The sequence below is a fragment of the Lissotriton helveticus genome, chromosome 4_1 (genome assembly GCF_964261635.1).
Source record: "Lissotriton helveticus chromosome 4_1, aLisHel1.1, whole genome shotgun sequence".
Taxonomy (NCBI): domain Eukaryota; kingdom Metazoa; phylum Chordata; class Amphibia; order Caudata; family Salamandridae; genus Lissotriton; species Lissotriton helveticus.
Window position 1 is genome coordinate 1,718,322,242 of NC_136063.1, and position 15,522 is coordinate 1,718,337,763.

Below are 15,522 nucleotides of genomic sequence, written 5' to 3' on the forward strand. Positions count from 1 at the left end.
TTTATTTTCAAAGTTTTATATAGCGCGAACAAGATCTTCGCAGATATCAGAGCGCTTTACATAGAGGGGTACATGAGGGAACATATTCAAACAAATAAATCAGTAGATCACACAGTACCAATATGTGGCTGCAAAGCCCATCACGTGAGTAATAAGACAACTCATACAAATAAGTAAATGGGTCAAACATGTAGTACAGATCGGTGCAGGGTGTTAACAGAGTTCGAGATAATAGTTCAAGTGTATTTAGCCATGAGGATAGCTTTTACTTCTTTTTTAAAGAGTGTAGTGGAAGAGATAAGCCTGGTTTCGGGAGGGAGTGAGTTCCAAATCCTAGGCGCCATTCCTGAGAAGGAGCGCTTGTATGTTTTTTCCTTCCGGAATCTTCGAGGTTTCAGCAGAAGATTGTTTGTGCCTCTCGTGTTTCTAATTCCCCCAGAGATTGTCAGTTTCTGAGCGAGGTAGCCGGGTGAGTTTAGGTGTACCGCCTTGTGTGTCATGCAGGCGATTTTCAGATGTATTCTGGCTTCAAAAGGCAGCCAATTCAGGGATTTCAAGTCAGGGGTAATATGGGAGTGCTTTTTGACCCCGTGATGAGTCTCGCTGCAGCATTCAGAGAAGCTCTTAGTGGTGCTGTTGTAGTTAGGGGGAGTCCGCAGAGGGCGGTGCTGCCGTATTCAATTCGTGGGATGACTAGCGCTTGTACTGCGGTTTGGAAGTCTTTGGCTGGGAGGTAGGGTTTAAGTTTCCTCAGAGTATTGATCTGGAAGTTCGCTCCCTTTGTTGCCTTGCTGATATGTTGCTGCATGTTGAGATTGGTGTCGAGTGTTATGCCTAAAGATTTTGCTGAGTCCACGATGGTGGGTTGGACATTGAGTGCGGTTAGGAGTTTAAGCCAAATTTGAGTGGTGGATATCTTCGCTGGAGGTGAGATCAGAAGGAACTCTGTTTTCAGGGCATTGAGTTTGAGGTGATTATCGGCAAGCCAGGATTGGGTGCATCTGATCGTTGAGTTCAGGAGCAAGATGTCATTGGGGGATTGTAATTTGAGGTAGAGTTGGGTGTCATCCGCGTACATGTGAAAGTGTACATTGGATGCTTTTAGCAAGGTGGTGAGAGGTTCCATGACTAGGTTGAACAAAGTTGGGGATAGAGAGGATCCTTAGGGGACGCCTAGCGTTACCGGTATTGGCGAGGACATCAGGTTGTTACTCTTGAATTTCTGCGACCTGTTGTGAAGAAAGGAAGTGAACCACTTGAGAACAGTTCCAGATAAACCCATTCTTGTGTTTAGTAGTTCTAGAAGATTCTCATGTTTAACGGTGTCGAATGCTGAAGAGAGATCAAGAAGGATGAGGAGGCAGGTGTCGTTTTGGTCTAGCATTTGAAGTGCGTCGTCAATTATGTGAGTCATAGCAGTTTCTGTGCTGTGTCCTGCTCGGAAGCCTGACTGGTGAGGGTTGAGGAGATCAAATTGCTCAATGTGTTTAGTCAATTGTAGTTGTGCGCATTTTTCCAGCAGTTTGGCGAGAGTGGGAATATTGGTGATGGGACGGTAATTGTTGAGATCAGAGGGGTCGGCTGTAGGTTTCTTTAGTAGAGGTGTGACCTGACCAACTTTGAGGGAGTCAGGTATGCTTCCTTGTTGGAGAGAGCTGTTGATAATTTTAGTCCAGAGAGGGAGAAGCAAAGGGGTAAAGTCTTTTACTGCGGAGGCAGGGAGGGGGTCCGTGAGGTGATTGGATGGTTTCAGGGTGCTGAGCAGTTTGCCAATTTCTTCTTCCGAGTATGTGCCGAAGGTTGACCATGTAGCATTGTTTTTTTGGTTCAGTGGGTGCTAGGCATTGGGGTTTGGAGTAGAGGCTTGCGTCAATGAGGAGATCGCTTTTTATTTTGTCAGTTTTTTGGATAAAGAAAGCAGCGAAGTCTTCACAGGAGGGTGCCTCACGCCTAGTGCTGAGTGGTTGGGGTTGCTCCTTGGATTGTGAATTGATTAGCTCAAATAGTTTTCTCGGGTGGTTTTTTGCTTGGTCGAGTTGGAGGCTGAAGAAGTCTGATTTTGAGCGTTTTATTTTCCTGAAGTAGGCGTTTCTCTTTTTCTTCAGATCTTTTAGGTGCATTGCAGAGGGAGCTGATCTCCAGGTACGCTCTGCCATTCGCATGTCTCGTCTATCCTCATTGAGACTCCCGTCGTACCATGGTTTGGAGATTTTAGTAGAGACTCTTTTCAGCTCCATAGGTGCAGCCTCATTAATTATAGAGGTCATAGCGTTGAGATAGTGGTCAGTCACAGTTTGGACGTCCGTAGCGCCTGTCGGTGGGAGCAGGAGATTGCAACAGTTAGGGGGCAAAGAGCCTGGGTTGAGCTTTTTCGAGTCTCTTTTCCAGACTTTGGGCTTAGAGAGTTGAGCCGGGTTAACTTTGACTTTTTCATTGATAAAGAATGTGACAATATGATGATCTGACCAGTCACAGGGTTGGATGGACTCGAGTTGGATAGAGTCCTCTTTGGAGATGATCAGGTCGAGGGTAGAACCTTTCTCGTGGGTCGGGCTGTTGCATATTTGGGTGAGGTTAAGGGCATCGAGGAAATTTTTAAGACTATTTACCACTGCGTCGTTGCGATCGTTCCAGTGGAGGTTGAAGTCACCAAGGTATATTTGGGTGAGTTGCCGTCCGGAATTGGTTGAGATCAAATCCATGATTTGTTGGGAAAAGGTGAAGTTGTCCCTGGGTGGGTGGTAAATGCTGTGAAGAGAGCATATCGGTTTGCCCTCACTAATAATGTCGAGGCAGATGTATTCCCAGGATGTTGGGGATGGTAGGGAGGTGGAATTGACTTTCTGAACAGAGAGGTTGTTCCTGTAGATGCATGCGATTCCACCACCTATTTTGCCTGTTCTGTCGAGCCTGATAATGTGGTAGTTGGGAGGAACCAATATGTCCATTATAGGTGTCGAAGATTCAGTTAGCCAGGTTTCAGTCAGGATGATTAGGTCAAGGTCCCGCGATAAGAGGAGGTCAGCAATGGCGACGGAATGTTTCTTGGCTGATCTGCAGTTGAGAAGAGTGCATTTGAGATGGGGTGTGTTGAGGGTGGTAGATGGTTCTAGAGAGAGAGGGACTTTTCTAAGGTTATTGGGGATGGAGAATCTGCTGTTTAGTGTGGGTGGTCTAAGGGGATTTGAGTGTATCGTGGGAATGTTGAGGTGTGGGGTGGTTGTGTGAATTTGGGGGGCTGGGTCATAGGAGCGGAGAAGGGTGTGTGTGTCGAGGTCAGAAGAAGAGTTGTGGGTGCGACCAGGGCGGTTGTTGCGATTACGAGCTGGGATTTGCAGTAACATACTGAATTTGTAAGAGCAATATCAGCATATGCTTCTTAATGTTCACTGAAAATTGGCATTTTGTGCTCAATTTGTGACTGCAGCAACTTTGTAGAGACATATAGCTTAGCCTTGCAGTCCTGGATAGATTTCGGGAGCATCAGGCTGCACTCCTTGCGTGACCCGAAACACCTGAGTCATAACTCATGGGAATCTGTCACAAACATTTGTTTGCGACAGTCCCTACAAGGCTTGAACTCTGTAGCTTTAGAAGGGGAAATATTCCCTCACACATAGGAAACGTGTTTAAGAGAAAAACACTAAACAAAGTATGTGCTAGTTCCTAATCCACGTAAAAAGGTGTGTATAGAAAGGATGCTATGGTTTTGCCGGTAAGCGACTTCAGTCATCACTTCCAGATCAGAGTGCAGTCGAAGCAGAGTCGCGCAATGCCATCTACTGGCGCTTAGGTGCTACGCTGAAAAATCTTCTGAATACAGCCTAGGGATATTTAATAAGTGAAGAATTTGCAGTTAAATGTATCAGCCAGAAAATGGGGTTTTCTTGGTAAAGTTGTGTCAGTATTAACTTCAGAGACACACATACCATCACTGAAATACATACACATGCGTACACACTAACATATCTTTCATTTGTAATTTTGTGAATGATTAAACTGTACCTTACTTGGATTTCCAGGGCTGTAAGAAGCAAACCTAGGGATTTTCCGGATTTCATCCTCACTAAGGCGATTTTTTTGTATTTCATCTTCTGTCACAAATTCCACATGTTCGGTGACCACCACAGGCCCTTTGGTGCCTACAGATGAACCACAAGTGGTCTCAGCTGCAACGAGGCTGATAGATTCCTTCTCATATCCTGTTTCTTTCTGAAAGTGATGAGATTCGTTCAGGCCAGTGTTAAGATCTTCTCCATAATAAACTGCAGCAGATGAGTCTGGGACTGTGCAAGTAGTTGATGAGATATTGTTCTTGTCAGGCTGAGGATTCCCAACCAAGGAAGGTTTGATTATCTCGTTATAAACTGCATCAATGGAGCTTCCTTGGCGAGGATCAGTACCAGTTGGGTTTACTGCTTCATCTGAATCACAGAGAAGAAACAAAAATACGGGAGGATTAGGTCTATCAGCCTGGTATACCACTTGAGTGTCACAGCTCATTCTAAGTATAGTGTCTTGTAGTTCACTTTTAGCAATGTTATACAGATACATTCTGAGAGTGATTAAGCAAAATATGATTTTGTTTTATTTACGCAACATTAAAAACAGCTTACATCTTAAATGAGATACACTTAGGTATAGATCAACAAATTAAAAAATATATTCATTTTTTACAATCATATATATTCACAAAGCAACAATTTTCGGGTGGGGGGTATTACACATTCATCAGTTAATAGAGGAAAAAGTGATCGTATTGCAATCTTCTACAAGACCTCTTTTTTTTCCTCCCTTCCTTTAAGGTAGAGCAAATCAATGTACTTGTCATTTGAAGTATATAGTTATAGTTAAAGTCTGTTTACATGAATACCCACTGAAATCATTTCTTAAGAAAAATAGAGTGCCCCAGAGCCACATGGCTTGTTTTTTTTTTTTCCTGAAGTAGTTGTGGGCTCAAGTTCAGGCAACCAAAGGGGTGTACACGAAAGGAATACCTCAAAAGCACATACAACTCAGACAACACATGATCTGATGACTATGCTTCCTCGAGTCAATCCTTGCTAAGGTAGCTTTTCTTCCTTATCAGCAGTCTCAAATTGAGGCAACTCACATGCCCTTATGCTCACCCACAACTGAGAGTTAAACCAGGCTCACCAACTTCTAATTCCAATGTATCCTCATTCAGTTACCAGCTAGAAGTCTACATTTACAAGGGCATCCAATGCTTGGTCTGTCTGGGTCTGCTAAATGTGACCAGCTATAGCCTTTGTTCCTGACAGTTCTATCCGCTGCACTTCAACAGAAATACATTAAGCGTCTTCTAATCATAGCTATCTGTCCCATCTCTTCTATCACTGACACACGCTACCAGTCAAAACCCATACTCCACACACACAGCTCAAAAAACAATCCACATCATACTTGGCACCTCTCAAAACAAACATACTAAAAAACATTGCATGCTAATTAACCCCTTTACTGCGGCGGCTATTCCGCCGCAGTGCTAAGGGGGCGGGGCGGCCGCGCGGCGGCCGCATGCTGGTGACGGAACCGCTCCGTCACCAGCGTCGGTTGAGCTGTGCTCATGACGGAGCGGTTCCGTCACGGCCCGCCCCGCTCAATAGAACCCTCAGCGCAGGCGCGGAATTCGCGCTGCGCATGAGCGTTCTATCGAGCTGGGCGGGCCATGACGGAACCGCTCCGTCATCAGCACAGCTCAACCGCAGCTGATGACGGAGCGGTTCCGTCATCAGCATGGAACCGGTTAAAGATCACTTTGTAATCAGGCACAAATCAGTCATCGTTGACAGTTATCGCCATTAGCAAGCACAAAGACATCATAATCACAGAGCTCTGGTTCACTTCAATCAACAAAACATCCCTGATGCCCTGGTAGATACAAGACTATAACATACACTACATTAACTGCAAAAGCAATGGTGGAAAGGAAACTACAGTCATCCACCATTCGTCTTGTCCTTGCACAGTCTAGCATAAACCAGCTTTTATCAGCTTGAAGCTCCTACCCTGCTATTTCACTCCATCAGCGACAAAGGGATCACATTCCACTTTATTTACCAGCCTATGGCAGCACAACAGCGTCCAAAATGTTTGATTTCATCACTGCAGCGCACCAGTCGCCGCTAGCTTCAAGAATAAAATCTTCCTAAGAGGCTATAACCTCCAACACAGAACACCTACCAGGGAATTGAAGGATGCTACTCTCAACATCCAGACCAATTCACACATCTTCCAGGTCATCACACTGCGTACTCATACTATGGGAACATCTTGGACCTCATCTGCACTGGCTCAACAAACCTCACTTGCCACCCACCACAGTACATGAACTGGAGTGAATATGCCACACCAACTTTTGAACTGTGGAACAACTAATCAAAGTCTTTAATAACACCTTCTAGAGGAAGGCAGATTTCTCAGCAACAAGCACGTCTGGCTCCATGAAGGCCAAACACTCCACATGGTGGTACAGCTATAAGCTTACTCACAGCAAACACACGTTCAGAGGACAAAAGAGAATGCAAATTCAGGAAGGCCAGGCAAAAGTAGAGTCTCCATTTCACATGTAGGCTGCTCATGCAGGGTCTCTGGCGATTGGTACACAACCATCTTCAGTAGAAACAAAGTTTTCACCATAGGTCAGCACAGTGTAAACCGCACAACTGATCAACCACCCATCACTGTCAGAGGAGAAATGCACAGCAATCAATCACTACTTCAAGGACAAAATCCAACCACATATCTAAAGCAAAATAGCACCAGAAGTCACCAAAGCCCCCAACTATCCTTCAGTGGTTTATATCCTACCCAAAGAACATAACCAGGCCAGTCCACCTGAGATGTTTCCAAGTCTGAAGCCATCCCTGCCACCAGTGGCAATACCCAAAGCTTTATCCTCTCAACAGTCGGAGTCTGATCCAAATAGTTGGTGGACCACAGGAGGGTGGCTTCTATTCAAAAACAGTGTTTTATTTGAGTCAAAAAGCATAGGGGGTCATGCATGTCCAAACTGATTTTTTTCCGCTGACTCAGCAACAGCAGAAACTGATTTGGTTTGTTGTTGATGATGAGGCAGCAGGAATCGTGGATTGGTTCACATGAGATATCTCAAAGTCTGAAGCCATCCCTGACACTAGTGGGAATGCCCAAAGCTTTATCCTCTCACCAGTGATCTTCCATTTATTAAGAAGTCACTGAGAGTCCATCTAAAGGCAAGGACATCAGTATTTGCCAATGCATGTATGACGCACAGAATATACCATTGAACCAGCAACCCAGAGATCCTCTGAATAGTATTGTACATGGAACAGTTCGTCTAATTAAAAGCCTTTGTAAACATAATATAATTATTCTGTTACTTTGAGAACTCCCCTGGCTTCCACTACCAGCACGCATTACATTCAAGACCTGCTGCATCCTTCTCAAGGCTGTCAACCCTATTTACACACAATATCTCGTGACCATGATCGACATTGTCTGCAGAAAACACAAAACACATAGCAGAAAGATAACCAGGAAGGAAGTAAAGAAACACAAGAAGGAAAAGACAAGGGACTAAGCCTACCCCTGTTGCTACACAACACAACTTATGGAAATTCATGTCAGTTCAAATGTGGGAGGTCAATCCCTTCCTCATTACTGGAGAGAACTGAATACTCGCCTTTACATGCAACACCTTCATGCAAAAAAATCTTCAAACTGCTGATATCTCAAGGAGCCCTCACTCCCTTACATAAGTTTCTCTTGCCTCCCCTATCTGTCCCTCTTTCTGGCCTCGCTTGAACCCACCTTCCTGTTGTACTTTCTCCATTGTCCTCAATTAGCAAAAGCACCCAGTGCGGGCCTGCTGTAAACGTCTCCCTTGCACAGCTCTATATTGCTTTGTAGCTATAATTGTGCTTTATATGAGTCATACATATATACATACAACCACAATGCTGGTTTGTCTCACAATTAACTCTTCTGTCCAGTCTCTCATATTGTATTAATATTTACTTCATATTTAATCACACTATCCTCCCTTATTTAAGTTCCATAAGAACTGCTTCATTATATCTTATAAGGATTCGGTTAATTACATCATATGTACATCAAGTATGTGTCTCTCAATTGTTACACAATAAACATCTTTTTTTTAGTAAGCCACTCCAGGTGAGTAATTTTACCCAGTGACCATTTAAAAGTTAATAGACCATACATAGTATCTATAGTAGTGCCATCAGGTGAAAGAATTTATAGTTACAATAGGAGTGTAGGAGAGTAGGGTCTGCTATCCTATGGTCACCCCAAATTTTTGCTTTTTGCTTCACTGGTTTATGACTTAATGTGGCTGTGGGCCTGCTAATCAGACCCACAGCCTGCTGTTCTCTCTCTAAATTAATGCCAATGCACTTTAGGTGCATTACGAAATTGGAACTGGTTCACCTTATTGGCCCCTGTAACAGTGTACCCAGGTACCGAGGGCATAGGTGCTTCCAAGGCCTACCAGGGGCTGCAGCACGTATTGTGCCACCCCTGGCCTGGCCTCCATATTTGACACAACTGGCGGATCACTCAGCTGGGGTAAGTCGGTGTAACCACTCCTTACTTAGGTGTAGTATGCCTATACCTAACCTAAAATGGACACATATGTTCCTATTTTTATTTATTTATTTATTTATTGAAGTTTTGTATAGCGCTAGCTGGACCCGGGGGTATCAGAGCGCTTCACAGCAAATAGAGAAATGCAATCAAGGCAATAAGCAAATAATACAAGAATCGGAGACGATAGGAGGGGAATAAAGCCTGTACACCAACAAAACAACAGCAATAATAACGTAATAAGAGACGGAGTTCGGGGGAGAATCGGTTAGATTTGAGTTCCGTAGAGGATATCGGATTTCTGCTGTAGGGAGATGGGCTTCTCGTTAAGCACCGGAGCGTTCAAGGAAGAGGGCTTTGAGTAGCATTTTGAATTGTGGGAAGGAGGCGGTCGTTCTGATATGTGGGGGGATGGAGTTCCAAATCCTGGGAGCGTTCCCCGCAAAGGATTTATTAGAGGTCTTGCGTTTCTGTGATTTCAGCGGGATGAGCAGGAGTGTGTTGGAGCTTCTGAGGTTCCTGGATTGTCCAGCCCTTTTGAGTTTAGAGGCCAGGTATTCAGGTTTGCCTGTATGCAAGGCTTTATGTGTGAGGCAGGCTGTGCGGAAGTTAGCTCGTTGGTCAATCGGAAGCCATTTGAGTTCTTTGAGCGCCGGGGAGATTTGGTCAAATTTCTTTGTTCCTGTGATCATTCTTGCGGCAGCGTTGAGGGTGGAGTTGAGGGGTCCCAGGTGTGACTTGGCAGTTCCAGTCAGTACAGCAATGCCATAGTCAATTCTTGAGAGCACGAGTGCCTGGGTGGCATGTTTCAGATCTTTGGGGGGGAGGAAGGGTTTAATTTTGTAGAGAAGTTTCAAGTTCATGAACGCGCTTTTGGCGGTTTTAGAGATATGCTTCTTCATGTCGAGTTTGGGGTCGAGAGTGATTCCTAGTGATTTTGCTGAGTCCGTTGGAGTAAGAGAGACATTGAGGGCATTTAAGGCTTTGAGCCATTCCACTATTTGTGGGTTTTCATCTTTGTTCGAAATTAAGAGAACTTCCGTTTTATCTTCGTTCAGTTTGAGGTGGTTGGCTGAGAGCCAGTGTTGAACCTCCATGAGTGTGGCATTAAGTCTGTGAATGTCAGCGATCGAAGTGGTTTCCAAGTAGAGTTGAGTGTCATCCGCGTACAGGTGGAAGGGGATGTTAGAGTTCCTTAGGAGAGAGGTGAGGGGTTCCATGTAGATGTTGAAAAGTTGCGGGGAGAGTACTGATCCTTGTGGAACACCTCTGTTGATGGGGAGGGGGTCTGACTCGAAACTGTTGATCTTTATTCTTTGAGAGCGGTTGTTAAGAAAGGAGGCGAACCATTTTAGGACTGTGTTTTCGATGCCCGCTCTTTCTCGGAGGACATTAAGAAGGAGGGAGTGATCGACCGTATCAAATGCAGCCGAGAGGTCAAGGAGAATGAGGAGGCTACATTGGTTGGAGTCGAGTGACATGTGCAAGTCGTCAAGGACATTTAGGATAGCGGTTTCCGTACTGCAGCCCTTTCTGAACCCTGATTGGAGAGGATCCAGTAGGTTCGAATTCTCTAAGTGTTGGGTTAATTGTGACAGCACACATCTTTCCTATCAGCCACTCCTATGGAAGGCCTCATCAATCCTGGAGGCAGAGTGCTTGGAAATATGTGAGACGGTGCTCTGGCATGAGCTGAGCCTGTCTGCAGCTTTCGGAACCATGTCCTTTAGCGGTTTCATGATACTGCCATACCATATACTCTTAAGTGCATTATAATCCTCGCGGTTAAATGCTATCTTTGGTTTGGCTTTATCAAAACATGTCGAGTAAGGTGTCATACGAATTGGAATACTACCCCCTCGCCAGTTCTGGCGACGGGGGTAGCATTCCACCCTTCTAGAGGGACACGACATGTACATAACCTGTACCCCGGGTAAAGTTAAACAGAGCCTCACCATCACAAAATGGATGCTGCCACCACAGACACAAGTCTGACCTCCTGCTGCTGGGAGTCCTTCCAGCGAGGGCAGCTTGGACAAAGGGTTTCCTGCCTTGGGAGGTGCTAGCACCACCCCAGACAGGATTTTGTGTATTGGGTAGGACAGGGCTGAATAGAATCTGACATGCCTGGGGCACACAAGGTGTCCCCGTGCATTTGCCAGTTCAAACTGGTACCCCAGTCTTGGCGCGACGGTGCACAAAGGAAAGGGGGTGTAACCACCCCCCTTCCTGGTCCCACCCAGAGGAGGGACCTAGTAGGTGATCCGGCCCCTAGAATTCGAATAAGAGTAGGAGCTGTGTCCTGAGACTTCAGATCATCCTGAACTCGACTTAAAATAAGAAGAAGACTGGACTTCGACATTCTGCTGCACAGAAGACGGAAGAGAATCTCCCTTGTGGCCAAGGAGTGACCACCCTGTAAATACAGGCACCAACCAGCAACTCGACGTCTGCTTTGCCGCCGCCTCCCGCCGGAGCCCGAGCCCAGAGCCTGACAAGACCCAGACTCCCAGACATCTCAGAGCCCGATCCACAGTCCCTGAAAAGAAGAGACCCGTGGAGGCACCGAGAGACGTGGGACCGGACATCTTGGAAGACCCCCGAGCAGCTGACTGCGCAGCACCCGAGGCACCCTCGACGCTGTGCTTTGGGGTTTGAGAAGCCCCAACACCGAGCAGCATTTGCACCGAAGATCAGCCCCCCAGCATCTCCACGATCTGCGTGGGGCCCTTTTGCACTTTGCCACTCGATGCGCCATCCCGGCCACTTGCCACGTGGCTAGCGGCCATCTTGGCGACAAAAACTACGACTTACACCGCTGGTCTGGTTGCTCCAGACTGGCCCTTGCTCCCCTGAAAAGGAGCACCCGCTCTGACCTTGCTGGTCCGAGTGAGAAGCTGGCATCGATTCATGCGTGGCTTGCTTTAGCCAAGGCCTGTTTGCTCCAATCAAGTTGCCGATACCGCCATCAGCGAGAGCCTTCGTGGGACAGCTCGTGATCGACTCCTGGACGTCCTTGACCTCTTCGTGTCCACGTGGCTGCAGAGACAATCTTCACCTTTTCACCTGTTTGCACCCGACATTGCCTGGTTCCATCCTGGTTCCACGGTAGTCACTGGCTAGTGACTTTGAACATTGTCCCCTCTGCTTTCAGGTCTTCACCTCTTCAGATCCACCCTTGGATCCACCGGAACTCTCCTCAACGACCCACCTGCAGCATCTTCAGCTCCAAGCACCATCGACGAAACCCGACACTACTTCGCACCTGTGCACCCGCTTCCTGTGGGTGAGGTAACTCAGCAACGCCGGTGTTCCCACACTGGTATACACCTCTAGTGCCTGTGTCTAAAGTTTTGTCCTTGTAGGTTCATCGGAAGGTTCCTAAAACATTAACTTTGACGCACCATTGACATTGCATTGGTGCATGCGTGCGCTTTCCGCACTGCACCCGAGTCCCGCGGGCCTTTCCCGACTTCATCACTGCTAGTCCCGAACAGCTCCAGCGATTCCCCAGGCCCTAGGCCTCCTTCCTTTCCCCATAGTGGTCCTTATACCACTATTTTAGTATATGGTTTAGGTGGCCCCTAGGGCTCATCCATATTCGTGCAACTTTTGTATATTTAAACTGTGTTTTGTTTTAACGCCTATGCTTCTGTGCTCATAAAGAGTATAGGGGATATTTGTAGAAATAAATCTATATATATTTTCAATATATATCTGTGTGGTGTCCTTTCATTTGGTATTCAAGGGGATTGTGTATGGTAAAACAGCTTGCTTCACATGCCTTTACAGAGTTTAGCCTAAGACTGCTTAGTCCATGCTACCCCTAGGATAGCTTGTCTATAAAGTTGACTTTACAACCTATCATCATAAGGGTTGCTTGGCATGGTACAAGGTGATCACTAGAACTAGTGAGCATCATATACCAGGCCAACTTCTCACAAGGAGGTTCAAAACGGTAAATTGCAGAGAGTGTAAGTTTACTTTTGCACCCCACTTCTGCAAAAAGAAACGTCTATCACCTTGTTGTTCAAACAGAAAATGTAGGCAACGTTTCTGAATCAGAGCCCTCTGCATTTTTATCTCGTCAACTTCAGGGTGGGCTTCGAAGCTGTAATTATTCGTTTAATTGGGATTAACCTTTGTAGGGCCGTGATTCCATTAAATAATACCATTTTATCTTGGACTCCTTCTCACTCTCCATTACCTGACACTGTTACTATTCTGCTTTGTGATTTTTTCTTTTTACACTTAAGCACTCGGCTGATCATGTGGTGCTAAACTTACCATTGATAAAATAATCATCACACATCTTCAGCAGTGGATCTTTCATGAATTAACATCTCTGAATATATATTTTTTCATCAGGCTAGGGACGTTTGGTAACCAATGTTTAATAGCAGTGTACCTGTACACAACATAACATTGCAAAAAAGCTCATTTTATAACTTGCCCTTCGGCCAATCAGCGGGAGAGGCACTCACTCAACTCTACTCTGTCAGATTTGTCAATGCACATTAGCTTAGGAAGCTCTAAGGAACTCTGCTCCAATTATTTTCAAATAAGGATTGATTTATATCTGATTTCTTTATATCACTTAATATTTCAACTCTGTAAATAATGACTGACAAGACACCAAAAGAAATCCTTTTTGTAAGAAATGTGCTAAATGTGGGAGAACAATTTAAAGAAGTGAAAAGCATGTTCTCTGTATAACCTGTCTACATCCTGACCATGATGACAGGTACAGGGGCATTGAAAACAGGCCCAACCAGGAGCCGCAACCCGCCCTCCTCGGGGACGGGGTGGAGAGAAAGCAGCCGTCCACTGCAGGTAAGCCCCCAGCACCGCAAGGTCCCAGGTGCCCCGGGCCAGCCGGAGTGACCCCCCCAGACAAGAACACCGCACACCGCAGAACCCCTCCAACATGCCAGGCTGAAGCAGCTCGGGCAGCGTCTCCCCAGGCACCACCCTCCCCTTGCTGCCCCCACCCCTGCAAAGTAATGAATCCACCGGAGGAAAGGAATCGGAACGGGGAAAGGTGCAGCCCGGCCCCCAAGAGGAGAAACCACACTCCCCTTGCTGCCCCCACCCTAACGAAGAAATACATCCCATGTGAAAAAATGCATTCAAATGCGGGTGAAGGAGCAGTCCGGCTCCCAGGGAAGGAGCCCGGGGGGAGCACTCACTCGTAACTTTTGGACTGGAAACATATGTGCGCCCCGCCCTTATGGGACCGTCTCCTGTTGTCGCTCTTGTCCTTGGTCCGCCATCTTGCAAAACAGGAAACATTCTACTGCCCTCCCTTGGTGCTGTGTCTGCGTCCCCCCTCCGACCACACTTAATGGAACTCTGCTCCCCTTGTTTTCTGGGTCCTGACCTGAGAAAATCTACTATTTGTATATATATGTATATAGAGATAACTCTAACCACTAGTATATGTAGTAGACCTTTGTAATCTCTACCATTCCTATGTGACTCTTAGAGTGTATCCATTTGTATCTCTTCCTTGAGTGACTTTACAACTTGTACATTTGCAATTTTTTTCTGTTTCTATCTCTTCCTTGTGTGACTTTACAACTTGTACATTTGCATTTTTTTTCTGTTTCTATCTCTTCCTTGTGTGACATTGCAACTTGTACATTTGCAATTTTTTCGTTTGTATCTTTTATGTAACGCATGTAATCCTAAGTTATTATGTATCGCAACTGGTTCTTATGTAAAGCGCTCTGACACCTTCGGGTAATGTTGGCACTATATAAAATCGCATTAAATAAATAAATAAATAAATACAAAATAAATACATTTCGTTGGTGCTCCCTAAAAAGACTCTAAGGGACAGAGACAGGCATTTGGCACTAAACTTGCTTAAGAAACAAGATAGATATGTGCTGTCCAGTGCTTTACAGGCAATAGAAAATTAAAGATTTTTAGATTTGGTGCCTGTTTTAGAGAAGGACTCAAACAGGCTTCAACTGCCGAGTAGAAAACCTCTATCCCTGCATTGTAGAGAAGTGTGGCTCAATGGTTAGAGCGGCAGACCCTGATGCAGTAGTCTGGCCGGGACCAGGGTTCAATTCCCGCCTCGGCGGGTCTCGAGCTCAATTTCCTCGGACCTGATAATTCTCGCCTCGGTGCCTATTCTAATCATGAGTCCCACTCTGCACCTCTGGGCAATAGCTTGCTTAATCTCTACAACGGCCCCAGCAACGCTGAGGATGCCTGACTTCACCTTGGGGGCCAGGAAGGGTTCCTCGGCGGTATTCGTACAAGCGCTGAGATGCCTACGGGTAGTCGTACGCTATACAAGTGCGTAATCATTTCATTTCATTTCATTTCATTGTAGGTTCAGAATACTTGTCACCTGCTGACTGAGGAAAAGAAACAGATAAAGAAAGGAGGAAAAAGTCTGATGCACAGCCTTCCTCGTAGCACAATACTCCTCACAAGGGAGGCAGTACACAAAAGCATTAGCACAAGAGCAAACAGTTAACATTGGTATCATAAATTCCAGTCAAAAACACTGTCATTGGTAGGAACGAGGACGGCATTGACTATTTTGTTGATGAAGAAAGTGTATTCTTCATCACTGGTGGCTATCTTATCTGTCGATGAGTTCTTGGCTCCAGGCTACATAAACCATATTACAGAGCTAAGGTATCCACTTCCTTAGGATAAAGGCAGATTTCACAACCTCATAGAAAGATAATCCAACAAGTTCAGTGTACCTCTGTCAGATGTGGAGAACTCTGGTTTCCCATTTGATTTCACAGACAAAGCACAGGTATAGCTGTCAGAGCGAAACCTGTGTTGGATTACCTATTGGAGGAGGGTGGACTAGTCATGAAAATCCCAGCTACAGTTTCTGCGAGAAATTGTAGGCTAGACAAAAAGTTTAAGGCATGCTTGTTAAAGTGA

The 15,522-nt window shown here is 45.7% G+C and overlaps 1 protein-coding gene across 1 annotated transcript in view; it reads right to left on the reverse strand.

Moving 5' to 3' along the window:
• Positions 1 to 15,522, reverse strand: part of RBM41 (RNA binding motif protein 41) — a 191,531-nt gene that overhangs the window by 104,557 nt on the left and 71,452 nt on the right. The window contains exon 5 of the mRNA XM_078688392.1: positions 4,006 to 4,424. Within this exon, the coding sequence (XP_078544518.1) occupies positions 4,006 to 4,424 (419 nt within the window). The remainder of the gene's footprint in view (positions 1 to 4,005; positions 4,425 to 15,522) is intronic.